The sequence below is a fragment of the Chelmon rostratus genome, chromosome 5 (genome assembly GCF_017976325.1).
Source record: "Chelmon rostratus isolate fCheRos1 chromosome 5, fCheRos1.pri, whole genome shotgun sequence".
Lineage (NCBI taxonomy): Eukaryota > Metazoa > Chordata > Actinopteri > Chaetodontiformes > Chaetodontidae > Chelmon > Chelmon rostratus.
The window spans coordinates 5,267,433-5,288,925 of NC_055662.1; the positions used below are offsets into that span (position 1 = coordinate 5,267,433).

The window sequence follows — 21,493 nt, forward strand, 5'->3', positions numbered from 1 at the left end:
GTAGTTCAGCAAGAGAAAGAGAGCGAGTGGCAAAAGGGACAGTGCAAAAATGCAAGTGGAGCAGAGGAAAATGTTACCAGCAGGTTGTCAATCTGGCACTAACTCCGTGAAGCCCCGAAATACCAATAACAACCCTGCCTACATTTAAGAATACTGCCTGTGGTGAAACAGAAAAACAGAACTGGGGTTAGGGTACATGTAAGTATGGGTTGGGGGCAGGTTTCACAGATCGATAGACTGAACTCACCCACAATGAGGCCAATTTCACAGTGATGATCGTCATATCCACAGGTCATCATAGTTCCCACTGTGTCATTGATCATAGCCACAATGTCAATGTCAAAGTCCTGCAATGAGATTTAATTTAAATTTACACCTTAAAATGTTTTAGAAGTGCTGAACTTGGTATAGAATTCCTGATTTACAGATACAATTTACAAAATATTAATTTAACAAACAATGTTTTACAAGTATTTCAAAACATTTTAAGTCACGAGTTTGTACCATACAAGCTTTGTTTTGAATGTTGAGTGTTTCCTTAGAAAAAACCATTAAATGGTTCTTGACACAAGTGATAATTCTTTCAGTGGGCAGTAGTGCTGTCAAAATTGGCTAAGATTCCATTCAATTTTTCCTTTTTAGAAAATACATTATTTAATATAACTGTTGCATTAGAGAGTATAGTCTCCCATATGAGCTCATCTTCCTGCATCGTAGATATCAGGTAACTACAGACCAATCTCAATCTTTATCTAAGGTTCTGGACAAAGTGATTTCTTTTTCTTATATCAATTGATGATCTACATAAAGTTTACATGCTTTATCTATTCTTAGCTTGATTATTGCAATGCGTTTGGGTACTAGGGTATCAGTCCGGGCTCCCTCCGCCGTCTCCAAAACGCTGCTGCTCAACTCATTACTGGAACAAAGTGGCATGATCACATCACCCCAGTCCTCCTCCCCCTACATTGGCTTCCTGTTGGATTTCAATTTCATTTTAAAACGCCATTCCTTATTTTTCAGGCCTTAAACAGCCTCTGACAGCCTGACTTCTTGATCTGATATGTGTCCCATCTGGATTAAACTGGTCTGCTTAATCCAACGGTGCGGCTGTGGTATTAGGAAATAGTGGCAGAGTGTGACCTCTGACTTTCTCCGTGGTAAAGAGCAGCTAGACTGTGGCTGACAATAACCCACCACATCAACTTCAGGACATTTCCCACCTTTTGCCTGTTGGTCTGTGAGCAACACCATGTTTGCAGTGAGAAACACTCTCCATCCCCGCGGTCGAGAGGAGAGGACGCAGATAAAGATTGGCTGCACTGAAGAGCTAACCTGCAGCAGAAATAGTTATCTGTGCAGTTAAGCAAGTGGCAATTTAAATTGAAAAAAAAAAAAAAAGAGCCCTGTCTCTGGGCATAACGTAGTCTTTTTCCAGATGCCTCGCAACATGTAATTTTAGACGGCCATTCACCACCATTATTAGATCTTGGTGCAAGCATTCTGTATGCTTATTAGCTCACTGACACTGATGAAATTTACTCACTAGGTATTGAAATTTGTTAACAAATGGCAAGGCATTGGCTTATTTGTCAGTGATATTTGGTACTGAAGCAATTCGGTCGGTGCCATAAAAACACTGAAATCGGTACCCAGGCCTACTATCACTGCATCCTCTTATGCAGTATGCTAATTGCTTACTTTCCCCAAATGTTGACTGATGAACCCAAATATCAGTCCTCCCCTGAAGTGTTTGCACATGAGCCACAACCAAGTTGCTGTTGGGCTCTTGACAGACCCTTCATCTTTCATCCAGTGCTGCACTGACATTTCTGGCTTCTAAATGATGGGGAAAGCAAAAGAATTGTCAAAGGATCTCCGTGAAAAAGTAATTGAACAGTATAAAACAGGAAAAGGGATATAAAAAGATATCCAAGGATCTGAAAATGCCTATCAGTATTGTTTAAACATTGAACAATCCTGAAATACAGGAGTCTCTGAAAAAAACTGGCGTGGCTGTTTCAAGATGCACAATAAGGAGCCACTTGAACAAAAATGGGCTCCATGGTCGAGTCGCCAGAAGAAAGCCCTTTCTACGCAAATGCCACAATGCATTGCGCTTACAATATGCCAAACAGCACAGAGACAAGGCTCAAAACCTCTGGAACAAAGTCATTTAGAGTGATGAGACCAAAACTGAACTTTTTGGCCACAACCATAAACGCTACATTTGGAGAGTAAACAAGTAAACACAGCCTATAATGAGAAGTACACAATCCCTACACGGAGGAGGATCGCTGATGGGGGATGTGTGAGCTACAGAGGCACAGGAAACTTGGTAAAATTGATGGCAAGATGAAAGCAGCATGTTATCAGAAAATACTGGAGGAAAACTTGCACTCATCAGCCCGGAAGCTGCGCATGGGAAGTACTTGGACGTTCCAACATGACAACGATCCAAAGCATAAGGCCAAGTCTACCTGTCAGTGGCTACAACAGAATAAAGTAAAGGTTCTGGTGGGGCCACCTCAGTGTCCTGACCTCAATATCATTGAGCCACTCTGGGGAGATCTTCATGCAAGGCAGCCAAAGAATTTACAGGAGCTGGAGGCTTTTTGCCAAGAAGAATGGGCAGCTTTACCCTCTGACAAAATAAAGACCCTCATCTACAACTACCACAAAAGACTTCAAGCTGTCATTGATGTTAAAGGGGGGAATACACAGTATTAAGAACTGGGGTATGTAAACTTTTGATCAGGGTCATTTGAGTAGTTTCTGTTGTCACTGTGACTTAAAAAGAGTAAATTCAGTTGTTTGATAATAAATGGCTTCACCCAAACACTTACCATGGGTGAAAGAAAAGTTGATGTGTTATCATTCATATTTTATGACAAATGACCAAGAAATCATAAACTCTGCCAGGGTATGTAAACTTATGAGCACAACTGTAATTCCCAGGAATTTGACCTCTGGACCATTTATTTCACCCAAAACATAGCTGGAAAAGCTATCAATAGACATACCATCCTGTTCAGCTCAGTCTCTGCCCCAAAACATGCTCACCTTTTTTTTGCCCAACTTGAAACATTTTCAACTCACATGGTAGTGCCAACTGGCACCTTTCAGGCAAATTTCTCTTCCTGCTGACTTTGTATGTGATCACACAACCTCTAAAATTCAAATCAGACAGGTCTGTCGCTCAAAATGGTATTATGATATATTATATTGTTTGATTTAAAGAAAACTTCTAATTCTGACAATTTTAATGATCTATTCATTCTCCCTGCTCTTTCATTTGTTTCCATCCATCTTATTTTCCTATTTTGTCAGATCGCTAATTGGGGTGTCTTAATTTAACCCTCTCCCTCATGCCTCTAGGCGCATGGGCACGTACTGTGCAAAACCATCATCCACTTCTCACAGCAGTAGGTTTTGTGGTTTTGTTTTTGCAGTTTCATTCCCTCACTTTGGATATCAATTATTGTACTGTCTCATTTTGGCCCTCAGATCTTCTTCAAGAGTAACAATCAAGATAATCAGGGTCAGAAGTGACTCATGGTGAGCCCTGTGGCTCTTTGGAGCTCATTTTACAAATGTCCTTCAATTTACAATTAGAGAGGATCAGAGCTGCGATACCCTCAGACTCAGCCTGCCCATTGTGCCCAAAGAACATCTGTTCTGTCGGGTCTTGGTTTATAAATATAACTATACAACTATAAATAAGGTCCCAAACACAATGTCGTTGTCATTTGTGTTTTGGCTGGTTTTTGGGTTGCTAGTATCGTTTGTTTTAGCTTGTGTTGTTGTCTTTACATTAACTTAATAAAGTAAACAAAAAAGATTCCAGGTCTTCGTAAGTTTGAAGACATGTTGGGAAAGGCATGAAAATGATATATATAACACACCGTGAAACAATCATTTGTACACTTACCCCTCGTTTTTTGATTGATTTCCTCAGAAGGCTGACCACATCTTTTCCCTCTACGCCGCTTGACTTGAAGCCTTTGGTCCAAGACAGCAAAACACTCTGCAAATACGAAAAAACAAAAAAAAGGACAGAACAAAATCAAGATTAGCTGTCTGACAACATTATAGAAAGGATCCGTTCTTGTTAAAGAGTAAGATCCTTTTTGTTGTTCTTGCTTATAGAAACAGTAAGATAAGATAAAATAAGACTTTCATTCACAGCCGGGGAAATTCGAGAATTCGAAAGTAATTTTATAATCATAATATACACTTTATTCGAACTAAACAGAAACAAAATAAAACTCACTAAACTTTCTTGGTAATAAGAGCTTGTGACATTTTTTCTTATCATTGATAAATTGTGTATCTACATAACAGATAGTAATAGGCTCCAAATCTGAGACAACGCCTCACTAATTGCTGTGAAACAGAAGCACAGAGGCACAGAAACACTACACTAGCTCCAACCAAAAGAAAATAACTAGAGATATATAATAATAATAATCCCAAAATAGAAAAGTGAATACCTACCCAAACGTACTGATTTGGCCAGAATGCAGCCTATAGTATGCAGTATGCAAACAAAAGCAAAATCTGCAGTATGTCCAAAATACAGTATGCATCTGACCCATCTATCTCGCCTACTGTGTGCCACAATGAAAAGTGCTGGAGTTGTCACAAGAACCAGCCGGGCCAACAATGTTTTTTTTGTTTGTTTGTTCTGTTTATAATTTTCATATGCTATTTCATCACTTAATTCACTTTTGACTGTCCACTGTGACAATTTTTGAGGCAAGAAATCAAAAAGACTTCAAAAAGTGCTCCAATGTTTTCGGAGTTGAAAAGCTCCAAAAGCACCTGCAGGGGCAGTTAGCTAGCCAGCCGGCCAGTCATACTCACAGACCCCACAGTCACACAGACCACTGCACCCACCACAGCAGACTTCAGCAACAATGGCAGAGGAAAGCCAGACCCACAACCGAAAGGCATTTCTAAAAATTCTGTCATTACATTAATTTTTTTTTACGTATTTTATTGAAATTATATAGCTTTCACCAAAGAAGAAATATTCACAATATGGGCAAACCTGCATGGGCATTAACATATGGAAAGATACCATCAAGCAACAAGTTTTTTGACAAAGAATCCAGTTTGATTAAAGCTAGGATAACAATGATAATGACAATTCCTTAGAAAAAAAAACTAGCTGTAACTTGTGTTACATTTGCAGTAAAGTAATGCAACAAATCGCAGGTGAATCTAGTTCCTGCCAAGCATAGGCACTGGCGTTACCCATCGTAAATGCTATTCTTCTTTCTCTTTTTTATGGGGATGCTACACCGTAGTTGTGGTTTGCCATTAGCTGTGCTATTGTTGACTTCTGCTTTCCAAAACTGGAAACCCACTTAGCTTGGCCCAGCATATCAATCAATCTATCAACAATCAATCAACGAATCAATTTAACAGTTTCATACTGCATATCAATATGAAAAACAGTATGTTGTATGCAGTTCAAAGTGGTGGGCAGTCTACCAGCTTCATCATCGCTGTCACATTGATTTTGCAATATCGTCACAAAATATTTTAGCATATTAAAAACGTGCTTTGCTGTGGCTGTGATAACACGCAGGTAAAGGGCTACGCCCATACTAATGGACGAGAGTTACACATCCACTAACTACTACTTTCTTCACAATAGCCCCTACTCCAGCAACACAAAGATGTGAAAGGTAACATTACAAGTAACTGTAATGGAAAATTTCAGTATAACAGTATGCACTTTACTTCTCTGTTTCTCACGTTGTGGGGAGGGGGTAATGGAAAATTTCAGTATAACAGTATGCACTTAGTGAGAATTCTTTACTTCTCTCACTGCCTACTGCACGCACGTATGGCTGTCTGTTGCTACCGTATATATACAATGTATATCGCACCTTTCATAAAATAATTGCAGATCAAAGTGCTTTACAACTAAGAAATCACATGCACCAAGTGCTTCACATGCAAGTGCTTCACATAAAAATGACATAGAATGAACAAATAAATAATATTGCAAAATCAGATGGAGAATAAACTCTGCTTGGTAATAATTATAAAAATTTGATAAAACTAAGGATGCAAACAGAAGCATCAGAGGTCTCCACACTCTCACTATCAATTAATTAAGTCAATCAGTAATCAGTCAATTTGAGAGTTAGGTATCAAAGTATTTTTCCTCCTGTGCACACTTTACCAACCAGCCCCTCTGAAGAAACAAACATAACAGAGCCTACCAATTTCCAGATGGACACAGATTCACCACCAGTCTTGATTTACTAAAATAAGCCTATTTCAGCAAACCCCAGAAAGACTTTCAATGGGTTAAACCTCACTGTGGGCATTACCTGCATCAGGCACAGGCCAAAACTGTCCAGAAAAAACACCCTGTTGAGGTGCTGCGGGGTTAAAAACACACACCACAGACTTTTATATAAGATGAGAGAATAACATAATATAAATAAATAGGATTAAACCCACTGAATAGTAGCAATAAAAAGAAGTTTAAAAATAGGATGAAGTGGTTTACAATGAGGAAATCACATGCACCAAGTGCTTCACATACAAAAGATGGAACATAAAAACAGGGGCACAAAATTTATGGTGTAACTCCTTCACTTCTATATTGACCTTGTACCTACAGCATCTTTGAAACATGTGTTTGTTTGATAATATTTAACATGTTAAACAAACTATAGGCCGATATCCAACCTTCCATTCCTCAGCAAAATACTCCTGGAGGAGGAGGACTGAATAGGAGGAAGAATGAAAGAGGTAGGGGAGGAAAGGTAAAGACATAATTACAGAGTCTCCCAATTTATTATTCCAAACAATGTCTTTGAGGTATGTTGGCCAGGAGTACCATAACATTTCTGGACACATCAATGTTTGCCCGTTGTCCATGTTTCCTGCTCTCGAAAGAGTGCTGAAAATTAGTGTTTCAAACAAACAGTCGCGCTGTCAGCAGTAGTTCCTCATAGAATGCTGATTGCGCAAACACTGTCCTGCAGCCACAAACGCATAGCTTTAAACCTGACCAGATGGATTCTGGCATTGCATGATTTTGTGTGATCTTGTGATGTATGACTTTGAAGGTCATATTCACAAACTGCAACCAACAAATCCTTCTCCTTGTGTCTTTAAACAGTCCAGACCATTTCCAGATATTACTGATGATGTAGGCATATGAAATAATGCATCATGTAGGTTAAGATTTCTGATTCCTTCTCCTCCACTTACTACCAGACTTCAGGAGCAAAACTCTGGGTAAGCCTGGATACTCTGATGGAGCCAACAGAGCATCAGACTTAGATTTGGTGGAAATCAAGGCAGTGAAATGTTTAGCTTGGGATGAATGAGCTCATCCTTCATGATTCATGGCAGATACTGTATCCCGCATGAGTTTTGAATGAAAAAGTTGACAGGCTTTACAGAAGAGCATGTTAGCCAGTTAAGTTTTCTCCACATTAGTTGTAGGAGAAAGTAAGATTTAAAATATTGTGTTGGATAAAATATTAACAGTATATAGTGTATCCATGAAGTAAAAAAAGAACAATTGATCTCAAGGTTTGCTTTCAGATCCATCTTCACCTTCATGAACATTTTCTCCCAGATCATCCCATCAGTCACAATGTGACTTTGACATACCGATATATAGCTAAGGGTATGCTCAGCAATTGCAATTAGCACCCACCACATTGGCAAATAAAATAAATTAGGTCAGCTGCCTACTTCTTGACAAATTCTAATCACTACAACACACGTTTGTGTCGATTCTGCACACTGGTGGTGGCATGCAACACATGACACACAAATTGCAACGCAGCTCTTTGACTGATCCTCGTTGTCCACTGTTGCTAGGGTTACGCTTTCATCATTTTGCTAACCACCCCATTTTCCACAGTGCAAATTTCACGCTAACTGTCATGAGACACTGCTAGAATGTGGCACATCAGCGAAATAGATCAACCTGTAAAGCAAAATGAAGAACATGGTGGAAGTAGAGTTAAATGAATATTAACAGAGAAGTGGAGCTTCACAGATAAGGGGGTGAGGAGAGACTGGCTTTTGTATGACAGCAATGCCAACACAGTGACCTGCAGCATTTGCAACAGGCCCCCAACAAACAGGACCTGCTCATTTGTGGTTTATGTTTTTAATGACCTTATGCAGTTTTATGCAGCTTCTGGTCAATTTGATGGATTCAACAACCAGTACCAATGCCAACCAAGTCTCACTTATGGTTAAATTTTAAGTCGTTTAAGTAAACAAAAGAACTTATAAATCACTCACCTCATCCAACTTGGTCTGCTGACAAGGAAAAGAGAACGTGAAACCCAAAGGAAGCTTTTTATCCTTTATGCCCATCTTCTCCAGAAAATTAGCCAGACAATCAGCTATGTGGTCAAACAACTGCAGGACAGAGAAAAGGTCAGTTTTCTATTTAATTAGTGGCATAAATTAGTAACAATGCGTCATGATCCGTGCTGTGCACGCCTGTTTTTTGTTGACGATTCCCCTTGTGTGTTGTCTTGTCTCTGGTTTTGTCATATCCTGTTTTATTTTGAATGCTCAAGTTATGTTTTTTTGTGTGCTTTACTTCCTGTGTTATCCCACCCTTGTGATTGTCTGATCGTTTTTCACCTGTGTGTCATTAGTGGACAGTCTGTGGTGCAATGTGGCGTTGGTGGATGGAGCATGACATGATGTCCCAGATGTGCTGAATTGGATTCAGGTCTGGGATTGGGTGGGCCAGTCCATAGCATCAATGCCTTCGTCTTGCAGGAACTGTTGACACACTCCAGCCACATGAGGTCTAGCATTGTCTTGCATTAGGAGGAACCCAGGGCCAACCGCACCAGCATATGGTCTCACAAGGGGTCTGAGGATCTCATCTCAGTACCAAATGGCAGTCAGGCTACCTCTGGTGAACACATGGAGGGCTGTGTGGCCCCCCGATTTAAGTTTTAAACTGCCTGTAAACAAACTATATTGTACTCAGGACTTCAGAGCTTCCCAGGAAGTGACCACAAACATGAGCTCAAGTCAAACAAAGACTAAACAAGATACCAGAGCCGGGAAAAACGACGAGTCGAAGATGACTCAAAAACAGCTAACGCTTGATGCTAGTTTAGTCAACAGTGAATCCAGGACTGAACAGCTAATGCTAACAGAGCTCCGAAAGTTCAGACAAGAGTCCGGGGAGGCACAACGACAGATAAACGAATCCCAGACACGGATGGAGACATCAATTGCTGAAATTAAGCTGAGGATAGACACACTTGAAACCAGAGTGAGTAACGCTGAAGATTGGGGAATGCGGCCAGAAAGAGCGTTAGCCTACCTGCTAAGTAAAGATGCTAAACTAACAGCTTGACAAGATGACAGCGAAAACAGGCTCCGTAGGAATAATATCAGAGTGTACGGAATACCTGAAGACGCAGAGGGTAAAGAGATGATCCTGTTCATAACTAATTTCTTGAAGTCAACTCCGAAGCTGCAGGAAGACACAAACATTTGTTTAGAGAGAGCCCACAGGGCAGTAGAACAGAAGCCAAAGCCAACAGCACCGCCGTGACCAATAATAGTGCGGGGTAAAACAAATGGTGCTCCAACAAGCCTGGGCACGAGACGTGGAATATCAGGGGAAAAAGATCTACTTCGATCAAGACCCTACAGAGTCTCCAGACTCTGTCACGTCTGTCACATGTGCTCAGTGTAAACCTGCTTTCATCTGTGAAGAGCACAGGGTGCCAGTGGCGAATTTGCCAATCTTGGTGTTCTCTGGCAAATGCCAAACGTCCTGCACGGTGTTGGGCTGTAAGCACATCACCCACCTGTTGACGTTGGGCCCTCATACCACTGTCATGGAGTCTGTTTCTGAGCGTTTGAGCAGACACATGCAAATTTGTGGCCTGCTGGAGGTCATTTTGCAGGGCTCTGACAGTGCTCTTCCTGCTCCTCCTGTTCCTCCTGGGTTGTTACCCTCCTATGGCCTCCATCACATCTCCTGATGTACTGGCCTGTCTCCTGGTAGCGCCTCAATGCTCTGGACACTGCGCTGACAGACACAGCAAACCTTCTTGCCACAGCTCATATTGATGTGCCATCCTGGATGAGCTGCACTACCTGAGCCACTTGTGTGGGTTGTAGACTCCGTCTCATGTTACCACTAGAGTGAAAGCACCACCAGCATTCAAAAGTGACCATAACATCAGCCAGAAAGCATAGGAACTGAGAAGTGGGGTTGTCTTGCTCATTGCCTATAGTTTCCACCTGTTGTCTATTCCATTTCCACAACAGCATGTGAAATTGATTGTCAAGTGATTGTCATGTAATTGTGTTGCTTCCTAAGTGGACAGTTTGATTTCACAGAAGTGTGATTGACTTGGAGTTAAATTGTGTTGTTTAAGTGTTCTCTGAGCAGTGTACATATATACAAATCTGCCATACCATCACTGCTGTGAATGTTACTAATACATATGCTACTGAATTCACTGTACAAACATAAAACAAATTCTGTCTTACCCTTCATGGTTTAAAATGGAATAAGTTTAGTTTTACATTACCATTCTATCCTGTTCACATTCACCCCCCTGAAATGTTATGTTTTATTGTACTGCTGAGTAGTGTATAATATTTCCCCAAGCACAGGAAAACAAAACCTGATTTTTAAAGAGAGTTTATCTGTGGGTACAATAACAGATTATACCATATACTGCTACATCAATAAAACCAATCCCTGACCAATCCATTTTGTTCTTTCATGAATTTAGTTCAGCTCAGCATCATTACCAGAAATGAAGAAAAATGGTAAGTAATTGTGTTGTTTTAATTACTATTTAATGATTAATTATTTAATTAACAAAGTTGACCTACAGGATTTAGGCCAACTGTGGTTTGCAGGAGAATTGGAGCTCTCTCCAATTAATTACAAACTAAGTATTGACATCTCCTTCTTCATTACTTTCAAACTCTTGACACACAAATTTGTGTTGGAAAGTTTGTGGTGGAGAAAAGCAACAGGGTGTTGTCAGTACCAAGCTATAGGTAGGCCCTGCAAGGGGTAGTGGTGCTGATGTGGTTCTTCTGGCATCTGTCATATTTGTCTGATTTAAGTTTCTAGTTTGTTGTGTAAGTGATAATTAGTCTGTCTCACCGGATGTAGACCGCTGAAATAAGTGGGAGGAAAGAAGAATGTCATCTGTTTCAGACGACATTCTCCTCTTCTTCAGCGATCTGCATGTTACCTATTGCAACCCTGTTTCTACAGGAAATGAATAGGATGATTGTTGTATTGTTTTACTCTGTATGCTTTTGTTTGTTTGCATTTATTGTTTTTATTGTGCAAGCTTTTGCTTTCTTGCTTTCATTGTATTTGTTTTCTTTTGCATTGACCCGTGTAGTCTGTAAAGCACTTATGAAAGTATGATTTGTGCTATACAAATAAATTTGCTTTGCCTTGCTGCATCTTGTCAGTTTGTGTGTTTGTATATTCATACACACGTAGCATAGCACAGCTTTGTCTCTGTGACAAGAGCCACGGTTTGATCGCTCTTCTTACTTTGAGAAATCAGAGCCACACTTTTCTGATTCACTCAAATTTGCAGTGCTCAGAGCTAGTTTCCACTGTTAACACAATCACACTTTTTGCTGACTTTCAATTTCTAACCAATGAAGGGTTTTTACTATAAAATAGCTGCAAAAGGTGCTATACAAAATGATGTGTGCTGTGTTCAATATCTGGACATTTTAGGAAATTCAACATATTTTCAAATAAATAATAGTGTAACCTTGAAATCTTTCACAGAACAGTTTTATGAGCATGTTTCAGTCAACATTTAGTTTGGAGGACAGACTAAAGTAAAAGATACAGAAAAGTAATCGCTGTAACCTTGTAACTGTCACTGCCATGCTGCTTTCTACTGTTCCCTGTTTTACATCTTGTTCGTGACATCAAACAGAGGAACAAAGCAGAAAGGCAAACTCATTTACTGGCAGGGGTAAAAGGCAGCACACACATAGATCTTAAGGACACAGTTTGACTTATCTCAATTTTATCGACCTAGTTTGACCATATCAACAAACATGCTAACGTTTCAGCCTGGAGGGCTTCATCACAGCATGAAGGAAAATGGAAGTCATGTCACTGATATACAGGAGTTGGCAGATGATCGGTTACTAAGTACTCTCACTAAAAGATGTATATGGTACTGTAACCATCTGACAACTCCTGCAATAAAATGCTTTGTAGCACATTTAGGCAAGAAAAGTCTCTGTCTATATTACTTTACCATACCTTGACTTTCTCCTCTTCTTCAGCGATCTGCATGTTACCTATTGCAACCCTGTTTCTACAGGAAATGAATAGGATGATTGTTGTATTGTTTTACTCTGTATGCTTTTGTTTGTTTGCATTTATTGTTTTTATTGTGCAAGCTTTTGCTTTCTTGCTTTCATTGTATTTGTTTTCTTTTGCATTGACCCGTGTAGTCTGTAAAGCACTTATGAAAGTATGATATGTGCTATACAAATAAATTTGCTTTGCCTTGCTGCATCTTGTCAGTTTGTGTGTTTGTATATTCATACACACGTAGCATAGCACAGCTTTGTCTCTGTGACAAGAGCCACAGTTGAGCTGTGGTAGTGCACCGACCCCAATGGTGACAGGCTACAGCAATGCTGTGTTTTGTTCTGCGCACTACATGTTAGCTGTGTAATGCTTAATGCCACTTACCTCAGATCCACTGCCTCTCATGAGGTGTTCAGGAATGGCATATATCTGATTTTCCATCTCCACCTTTTGCTCACCATCAGCCATTACTTTGACCAAGAGCACTCTGAAGACGGATCCGCCAAGGTCAAGGGCCAGGAATTCACCTTGTTCTTTGTTGAAAAAAAAAAAAAAAAAAAAATTATATACTGTATATACATATACTGTATATAACATTCACTGCGAAAAGTGCTTCGTCAGAACAAGCTGTGTAGAGTGTAGTGAGAGGGGACCCTACTTACTTGTTGTTATATTTAACACAATAACCCACAACTGACTCTTTTTTAACAATTTTAATACTTGATTACCTTGGCTTGAAGGATAACAATGTGAATTAGTGTTTGGGTGGTTTCTTACTACGTGCAATAGAACGTGAGAAGTATCTCTTTGACTACTAAGATACTTATGGTGTTTTAGGTCAGTTAATACCATTTATACAACTATCTAATAATGTTATGTTTTGAAAAGGAAGAAATGTTAAAGTTATTGGCATATCTGTTTATATTTAGTACTGTTTTTCCTACGTCATTTTTTACACAATTAAAACTGTTAACATTTTGAATCCTTCCAGGATTCCTTCATATACTGTAACATTTTGTGGGGCCAAGAAAACCCTATAGTAATCAAATCTTCAGTATATGTATGATACAAGTAATTTTATATTTCATAAATCAATTTCATATATTCCTGACATTGGAATAAGCCACTATACACCTATATAAAAGCCTAGTCATGTAAAGAAAAATCATATACCATGATCTACCATGATCTACCATGAAACCGACAGAACCTTAGAAAATATTGTGATACCGAAAAGCCACTGGAAGAATGTGACAAAAGGTGTTGACTCTTTAACTTGGACTTTATTTGACATAATATTGTGGTTTTGCAGTGGTGTGTATGAAACTACAATCACAGACCTGAGTCTCTGTGTTCAGTGGATCTATTTTATATTTGGACTTCCTATTAAAAAAGCGTCTTACCTGTTCCATCAGGAGTAGAGCGCACAAATGTGGGCAACATCTTGACAGAAGCTGTGGGGTTGGTGTCTCTGCACAGGCCTTTGTCCATCTCTCGTCGAAACCTTTGTGACACATCCATCAAAGTCGCACATGACAGCTGAAGATGGTGCAGGTATTTGTCCACCTAAAACATTTTCGAGAGGAGAGACTGTTGCATTCGAGGTAGGGAGTCATATACAGACCTGATCAAAATCTTAAGACCAGTTGAAAAATAGCTAGAATTTACCTTTTGCACATTTGGATCTTAATGAGGTTTTAATTTGAGCTACAATATGCAAAAACAAGGAGGCGTGTGACAAAAACCACTTTGAAAAAGTAATTTATTTAAAACAACAAGTAAACTGAAATAGGCTGTTTATCAGCTGATCAAAAGTTTAAGACCACAGGCTATAAAAGCCAAAATTTGTTCAAAATTCTCATTTTCTGTCAGGCATTCACACGGTCATGCCCTCCTGATGGCTAAAGCTAAGAAGCTTTCTCTTCTTGAACGTGGTCGGATCGTCGAGCTGCATAAGCAAGGCCTCTCGCAGCGTGCCATTGCTGCTGAGGTTGGACGCAGTAAGACAGTCATTCTAAATGTTTTGAAAGATCCTAAGCATTGTGGAACAAAAAGGTCGAGTGGTAGACCCAAAAAAATTACACCTGCGCTGAGATGGAGGAGCCGATTGGCTGTCCATCAAGACACAGGGCGGTCCTCGACCCAAATTAAGGTCCTTACTGGTGCAGACTGCAGCACAATAACCATCAGACAGCATCTGTGGGAAAAGGGTTTCAAAAACAAAAAACGAATTCAAAGACCTCGTCTCCTTCAACGCCACAAAACTGCCCGTTTAGACTTTGCCAGGGAGCATCAAACATGGGACACTGAAAGGTGGAAAAAAGTTTTATTCTCTGACGAGAAAAAAATTAACCTTCAGGTGGTGCAGGGCCGGCAAACGGCGGCTGGTTACGTGCAGATGTTGCAGAGGGCATCCCTCATGACTGAGGGCCTTCGTCAGTGTAATAACAGCTGGGTTTTTCAACAGGACAACACTGCAGTTCACGATGCTCTCTTGACGAAGGACTTCTTCAGGAAGAATAGCATCATACCATAACTCTTTAGACCATGTTCCCCTGATTTAAATCCCATAGAGAACATTTGGGGATGGATGGCAAGGGAAGTTTATAAAAATGGCCATCAGTTCCAGACAGTTGATACCCCTCGTGAAGCCATCTTCAACACTTGGAGCAATGTTCTCAATAGCTTCCTGGAAACACTCGCATCAAGCATGCCCAAACGAATTTTTTAAGTGATTAACAAGAACGGTGGAGCTACTCATTACTGAGTCCTACGTTTTTTGTTCTGGTTTGGAGAATTTTTTGTAATTTTTTGAGCGATGGTCTTAAACTTTTGATCAGCTGATAAACAGCCTATTTCAGTTTACTTGTGGTTTTAAAATATTTTTTCAAAGTGCTTTTTGTCACACTCCCCATTCTTGCTTTTGCATATTGTAGCTCTACTTAAAACCTTATTAAAATCCAAATGTGCAAAAGGTAAATTCTAGCTATTTTTCCAATTGGTCTTAAGATTTTGATCAGGTCTGTATATACAGCCAGTGCACTGCTGTCAGCTCCAGTGATTGCCCAGCCTGAGAGCCGAGCGGTTTGATGGTGTGTCCGCAGAGAAGACAGGATGGAGTTAGAGAATAATCTGTTTCTACAGAATGGGTAAACTTTGAATAGAGATTATGGAGCATAAATTATTAGGCAAAATGACTTCTTTCACTCTTTGATCGCTCTTCTTACTTTGAGAAATCAGAGCCACACTTTTCTGATTCACTCAAATTTGCAGTGCTCAGAGCTAGTTTCCACTGTTAACACAATCACACTTTTTGCTGACTTTCAATTTCTAACCAATGAAGGGTTTTTACTATAAAATAGCTGCAAAAGGTGCTATACAAAATGATGTGTGCTGTGTTCAATATCTGGACATTTTAGGAAATTCAACATATTTTCAAATAAATAATAGTGTAACCTTGAAATCTTTCACAGAACAATTTTATGAGCATGTTTCAGTCAACATTTAGTTTGGAGGACAGACTTAAGTAAAAGATACAGAAAAGTAATCGCTGTAACCTTGTAACTGTCACTGCCATGCTGCTTTCTACTGTTCCCTGTTTTACATCTTGTTCGTGGCATCAAACAGAGGAACAAAGCAGAAAGGCAAACTCATTTACTGGCAGGGGTAAAAGGCAGCACACACATAGATCTTAAGGACACAGTTTGACTTATCTCAATTTTATCTACCTAGTTTGACCACATCAACAAACATGCTAACGTTTCAGCCTGGAGGGCTTCATCACAGCATGAAGGAAAATGGAAGTCATGTCACTGATATACAGGAGTTGGCAGATGATCGGTTACTAAGTACTCTCACTAAAAGATGTATATGGTACTGTAACCATCTGACAACTCCTGCAATAAAATGCTTTGTAGCACATTTAGGCAAGAAAAGTCTCTGTCTATATTACTTTACCATACCTTGACTGTGCATTGCTTTTTGTGTGTGAAATGTGTGAGAAACTATTTCTTTATCTCATTGTGCTTACTATGATAATTCTATATTGAACACAAGTAAGCAGCAAATGGCAACTAGAAAGAAAAGGCAACATCAGCAGCAACCAGCACACCAAGTCGGGAAATGATTTCCTCTCAATCCTTATTTTGGGAGTGAATGGGAAAGGCCAAAGTACCAGAAATATCAATATTGGTACTGTGTAGAACAGAAGGCCTTTTTCGCAGTAGAATTTCATATTTATACTTCTTGTACTTGTCACTGTAGGAAAAGCACAGGTGTCAACATTAACAATGGCTTCTTCTTTATTTTTTTAAGTGTCCAAGTAAGCCATGATAGTGAGCCAGCATTCACAATACCATAACCCTGAAACCGCATCAGCTTAACTGATCTCAGCCATCATTACTTTAATTCTGTACGCATGTGTTTTTCCTGCTGTGGTTTCACAGATATATAACTTGAATGTTATACATGTGGTACATACACATGGACGTGAACCGAATTTAATAAATTACATATGTACCGTAGTACTGTACATACTCTGAAATGAGCCTCACAATTGCCAGTTCGCGCAGTGCTGTCCCATTCCTTACGGCATTGTAGGCTTTGCGCTGCACGGCTCGTCCGAGCACACAGGTGATGCTGATTAAGGTCGATTATTTAGACGAAGCGAGAAGTGACGTGGAGTCACCATTAAGGTCATACAAGCTAGGAGTCGGGCTACCTGCCTGACCCCCGTTTTCATTTTCCTACAGTAAGGCAAAGTGTTTTGTCACGGTAGGTAGCTCAAACGTCTCATACACCAACCAAGCCGAGCGTTTTACGCAAATACTCACTTTCTGCGCTTGGTCATCATGGAGTTCGGGGCAGTAGTTAGCCAGCAGACTCGAGGCTAACATCTTATGTTTGTGGTGTGTGGCGACTTTAGCAGTTATGTCCTGCTCGTCCTACTGCTGTAGAGTTGGTCAAAGTGTATCTACGAAGGCAGCCTCTTTAAGTGACAAATACAAAAACAACGATTTTTTCAGTCGCCGACCAGTTTCTTTTCTTAAACTCGTGAATTAAAATTAACGTCGCACTAAAAAACTTTCAACTTCCTGGAGTTAGTACTTGGCTGACGTCATTCAGAATTTATGGCGCTGATTGGCTGCAAGGAAGACGCGACGTGGTCTCTTTTTTTCTACTGAAATATTGTCGAGGACGTACTTTGAGGTGGAGAAAATAGGGCTACCGTAATGTCAGTAACGTGTTGATTTAACTTATCTTTATCAAATACGGTACTTAAGCACAATTTTGAGGCACTTCAGTATTGCAATTCTATGCTACTTTACACTCGACATCACGACATTCATATTCAAGTCAACATAATGCTTTTTACTCACTTTATTTGACAGCTGTAGTTTCAAATTACTTTGCAGATTGACTTACATACATTTTACATACAAAATACATAATCATCTTATAAAGCATGATGCTTTTTGCTGCAGGTTAAACTACCCAACAGTACATAAACACCATACTATGTAGTTCAAATTAGCCCCACCTTCACAGTCTGTAAAAGCACTAATACTTCTTACATGTATTATGTATGCCGTGTGCTTATATTTATCTTATACGTATAAATACACACATATATGTACACGTATATATTTTTATACACAGAGAGACACACACACACATATAAAACACTATGAAAGTGGCTTTTGATAGTTCAGTACATTTTGTTGACAATACTTTGTATTTTCACTTAATTATATTTTTTATTGCAGGATTTCTACTTGTAATAGATTCTTTTTATACAGTGTTAGTCTTACTGAATTTGTGCTTTATATTACATTTTATGGTGTTCATGTTACAGTATTTCACACATGTATACTGTACATCTGTTCACCTAAAAGCCTCTGAGATGCTGTTGGTGTCTGAGAAGCTGAAGACCTGTGTGTTTGATCTTGTTTTTGCATTGTTTGTAATGGTTAAATAATAATAAAAAAAAAACTCCAGTCTGAGATGAGTGTAATTAGGCACTACTACTACTACATTAAAACAGGATCTCTAAAACTAAACCTGACAATGAATCAAAACGACAAATTTCTCTGTATCTGTGTCGTTACTCCATTATTAATATTACATCTGTGCATAATCTTGTGCAATATTTCATATTTTTTACCACGCTCATATGTATTTTCTACCATGGAATAATACAAAAACACTGTATTTTATTATTCTTATTCATTTATCATTCTTACTCATGTGCAATTCAAAATTTTCCCCTGTGAAACTGATTCATTCTTCACAAGTAATATTATTTTTTACACTCTTCTGTCTATAATGTACATATATATACAGTTGCTTTTATTTTGTATCCTTTTATTGTCTCTTTCTTCTTTTTCTTCTTCTGTCATTCTCCATTAAAGGAAGAGGTCAAGCAGAAACTCCAGTATCTCTGTATCTATGCTGGTTACAATCATGTGCACACACTTGAATGCTCACCTTCTGTGATGAAATAAGCAGTGATTCAGGTATCAGACGAATAACTTTTTTATAGCACAAGGTTTATAGAGAGTAGTAGTCTAAGAGAAGAAGTAGCTGGTGCATGACTGGACAGTCAAACAAACTGAGCTGTCTGCTTCATAAATAACAACAAAATGCATGAGGCATGAGGATGAGCTATGCTGTAAAATACTTGCCAAATTAGAAAAGGCAAACTCAGGCCTGACTGTGACTTCTCACATATGGCAGTGATGTTCAGGCACATGATAATGAGTTGTGTTTGCCTTCCATTCATGGACAGGCAAAGTTCATGTGAAGAATTCTACAGCACTTTTGCTGCCTAAAGCAACGTTTTATCACTGAAATTTAAAAAAACACATGGAACAACCACAGGAAATAACACACAATTATACTTAAATGTGTGTGGGGGGCTTGTTTATATCTAGTTACCATATCCCTCTGTATGCCAACATGAGCAAATTACCTATTTTCTGTCTCTGTGGTAGAAAAAATGATTAGGTATGAGCTCATTTAATTACACTTAATGTTGTTAGGCAACAAAAGCAGCCTCAAGAACCCTCATGGCCAACTGTATGTGGGAGGATGCTGGCTATCTGCAAGCCATGATCAGAAAAACGCTGAAGATGTGCTTTGTTCCCTGTGTTCACATGTGTTCTATCTAATACATGGAGACACTGAGTCTAACCTATTTCGATATCTCATATGACGTGTTATGCATTTGAAGGATATAAGCAGAAAAAGGAAGGATTCTTTAAATTTTGGCCCAGCTGAGTCCATGTATATATGCTGTGCCAACAACTTCTCTAATCACACCCGTTTAAATGAACCATTTATGTAAGTAACCTCAACTTGTCCTGATAATTGTATCATTTTATTCGTCAATGTGAAGATTGACCAGAAATACAAGTTTTTGTCATCAGTCATTTTGATATGAGGCTTGTTAGAAAGTTTGGCAGACGAAAAAAAGATGAGAGAGTAATCATGTACAGTAAAGAACATCTTGAATGTACACATTGGTTAACAAAAGTGTCTCTATTGTAGAAAAACATTAAAATGAAACCACAGGATAATGAAAATTCCACCCTGTTTAGCTTATTCACCAATGTACCCATGTAGTTAAGTTTAATATTGAATAGTATTTTGATACAGTTTGAGCAAGAGGAAAAGGTGTTGGGAAACATCATGAATCATCATGATTCTCTCATTCCAAGAGACACTATGGTGAATTTCCATCATGGGTCAAATAACCCATTGGGTGTTTCAGATCTTTCAACATTAGACACTTTTACTCAGACAATCCAACCAGGCAGGATCAGATCCCCAGACTTGCGTCAGAGCAGCATGACACCATAGCTCACTCCTGATTCATGCACTTTCTCTGTCATGGTCTTGATGGTTCTCCTCTGTGCCACTCCGTGATGGCCAGAATCATCACTATCACTATCACTGCAGCAGGAGTATCCAACAAAGCCTCTAGATCACACCTATATGGGTATGAAATGATCATTGGTTGTTTGGACAGCCCTCAGCACTTGCAGATTTCCTGAGGACCCTCCTGCAAAGTCCGCAGGTCTCCAGACATTTGGATTCAGACAAAACCTTCCTTCAGCACCTGGTTGTGGCACATGTAATCATGACCTTTTCCAAGGGCCTTTGTGCAGATGTTCAGAATAAAGCAGTAAACAACAGAATATCAGAGAACATGTGTGTGGTCATTGTTTACAGCAAACCAAGGCAAAGGGAGTCCACAAGTTGAAATAGAGATTAGACTAAAAGTTTTTTTTTTTTTTTTATCAAAATGTGGCTTGAAAAACACACATCTCTGAAGAAAATAAGCAGTACACAAGAGTAGTTGGTAAGGCGTCTTCAATGTGTTAGTATAGGTGACTGAGAACAGAAGAATGCAGACAGAGACTGTGACTTTCCTACTTGGTATCATTGTATTATTGAGCAGAAGCTCAGATAGCAACAACAATGTCAAGAAATGTCAAGAACAAGATGAAGAAAGAGGAATACAGTAACTGTGTTAACCGGATTCTTTAGTTGGAAGCCCAAGAATAAGCCGAAGACATCTTCAGATCACAGATGTAGAATTCATTTGGTAAAGTAAGGCAGCGCTGGGCTCAGAGTGGCAGAGCTTTTGCAGGATCTCTGTCAGAAGGAGCACCAATTTTCCGAGTGTGAATCACAGCTATCTTCTTGGGCTGGAACTGCTTGACTGGACCCGCACGGACCAAGTCTCATTGGCCAGTTATCTCTGACATGAACAGGCCAACCACTGTTAATGTGAATTTACTGAAAAATGATATAAAAGATGAGTGAATGTTGTCATTGAGACTCCCAGAATGTTCAATGCAGGCGTCATCACAAGATCGGGGTGCAAGTGGGCGGCTTACTCATCTGTTGCACAAGCTGAAGATACGTGACATCATTGGGGCACCAAGTACAGGAAGACAGGGTCTTGGAACCTCCCATTTCCAACAGTGGAGGAGGGCAGGAAGCAGAGACAGGAGAGCCATGGTCCAAGAGGAGGTACTGAACCTGGAGGAGGAAGGACGAAGGTCAAGGGCAGTGAGGCTAACTTCTCAAGGAGTCTGGACAAGATGGGACCGCCCCAAGAGGAGGATCACT

General features: G+C 39.5%; 1 protein-coding gene across 1 annotated transcript in view; it reads right to left on the reverse strand.

The window, feature by feature from the left end:
- hk2 (hexokinase 2) overlaps window positions 1-17,457 on the reverse strand; it is a 54,972-nt gene extending 37,515 nt beyond the window's left edge. Inside the window, exons 1-6 of the mRNA XM_041936938.1 lie at window positions 17,188-17,457; window positions 13,759-13,921; window positions 12,740-12,888; window positions 8,296-8,415; window positions 3,932-4,027; window positions 248-347 (exon numbers count right to left, since the gene is read on the reverse strand). Of these exons, the coding sequence (XP_041792872.1) occupies window positions 248-347; window positions 3,932-4,027; window positions 8,296-8,415; window positions 12,740-12,888; window positions 13,759-13,921; window positions 17,188-17,250 (691 nt within the window). The 5' untranslated portion in view covers window positions 17,251-17,457. The remainder of the gene's footprint in view (window positions 1-247; window positions 348-3,931; window positions 4,028-8,295; window positions 8,416-12,739; window positions 12,889-13,758; window positions 13,922-17,187) is intronic.
- Window positions 17,458-21,493: the final 4,036 nt, after the last annotated feature.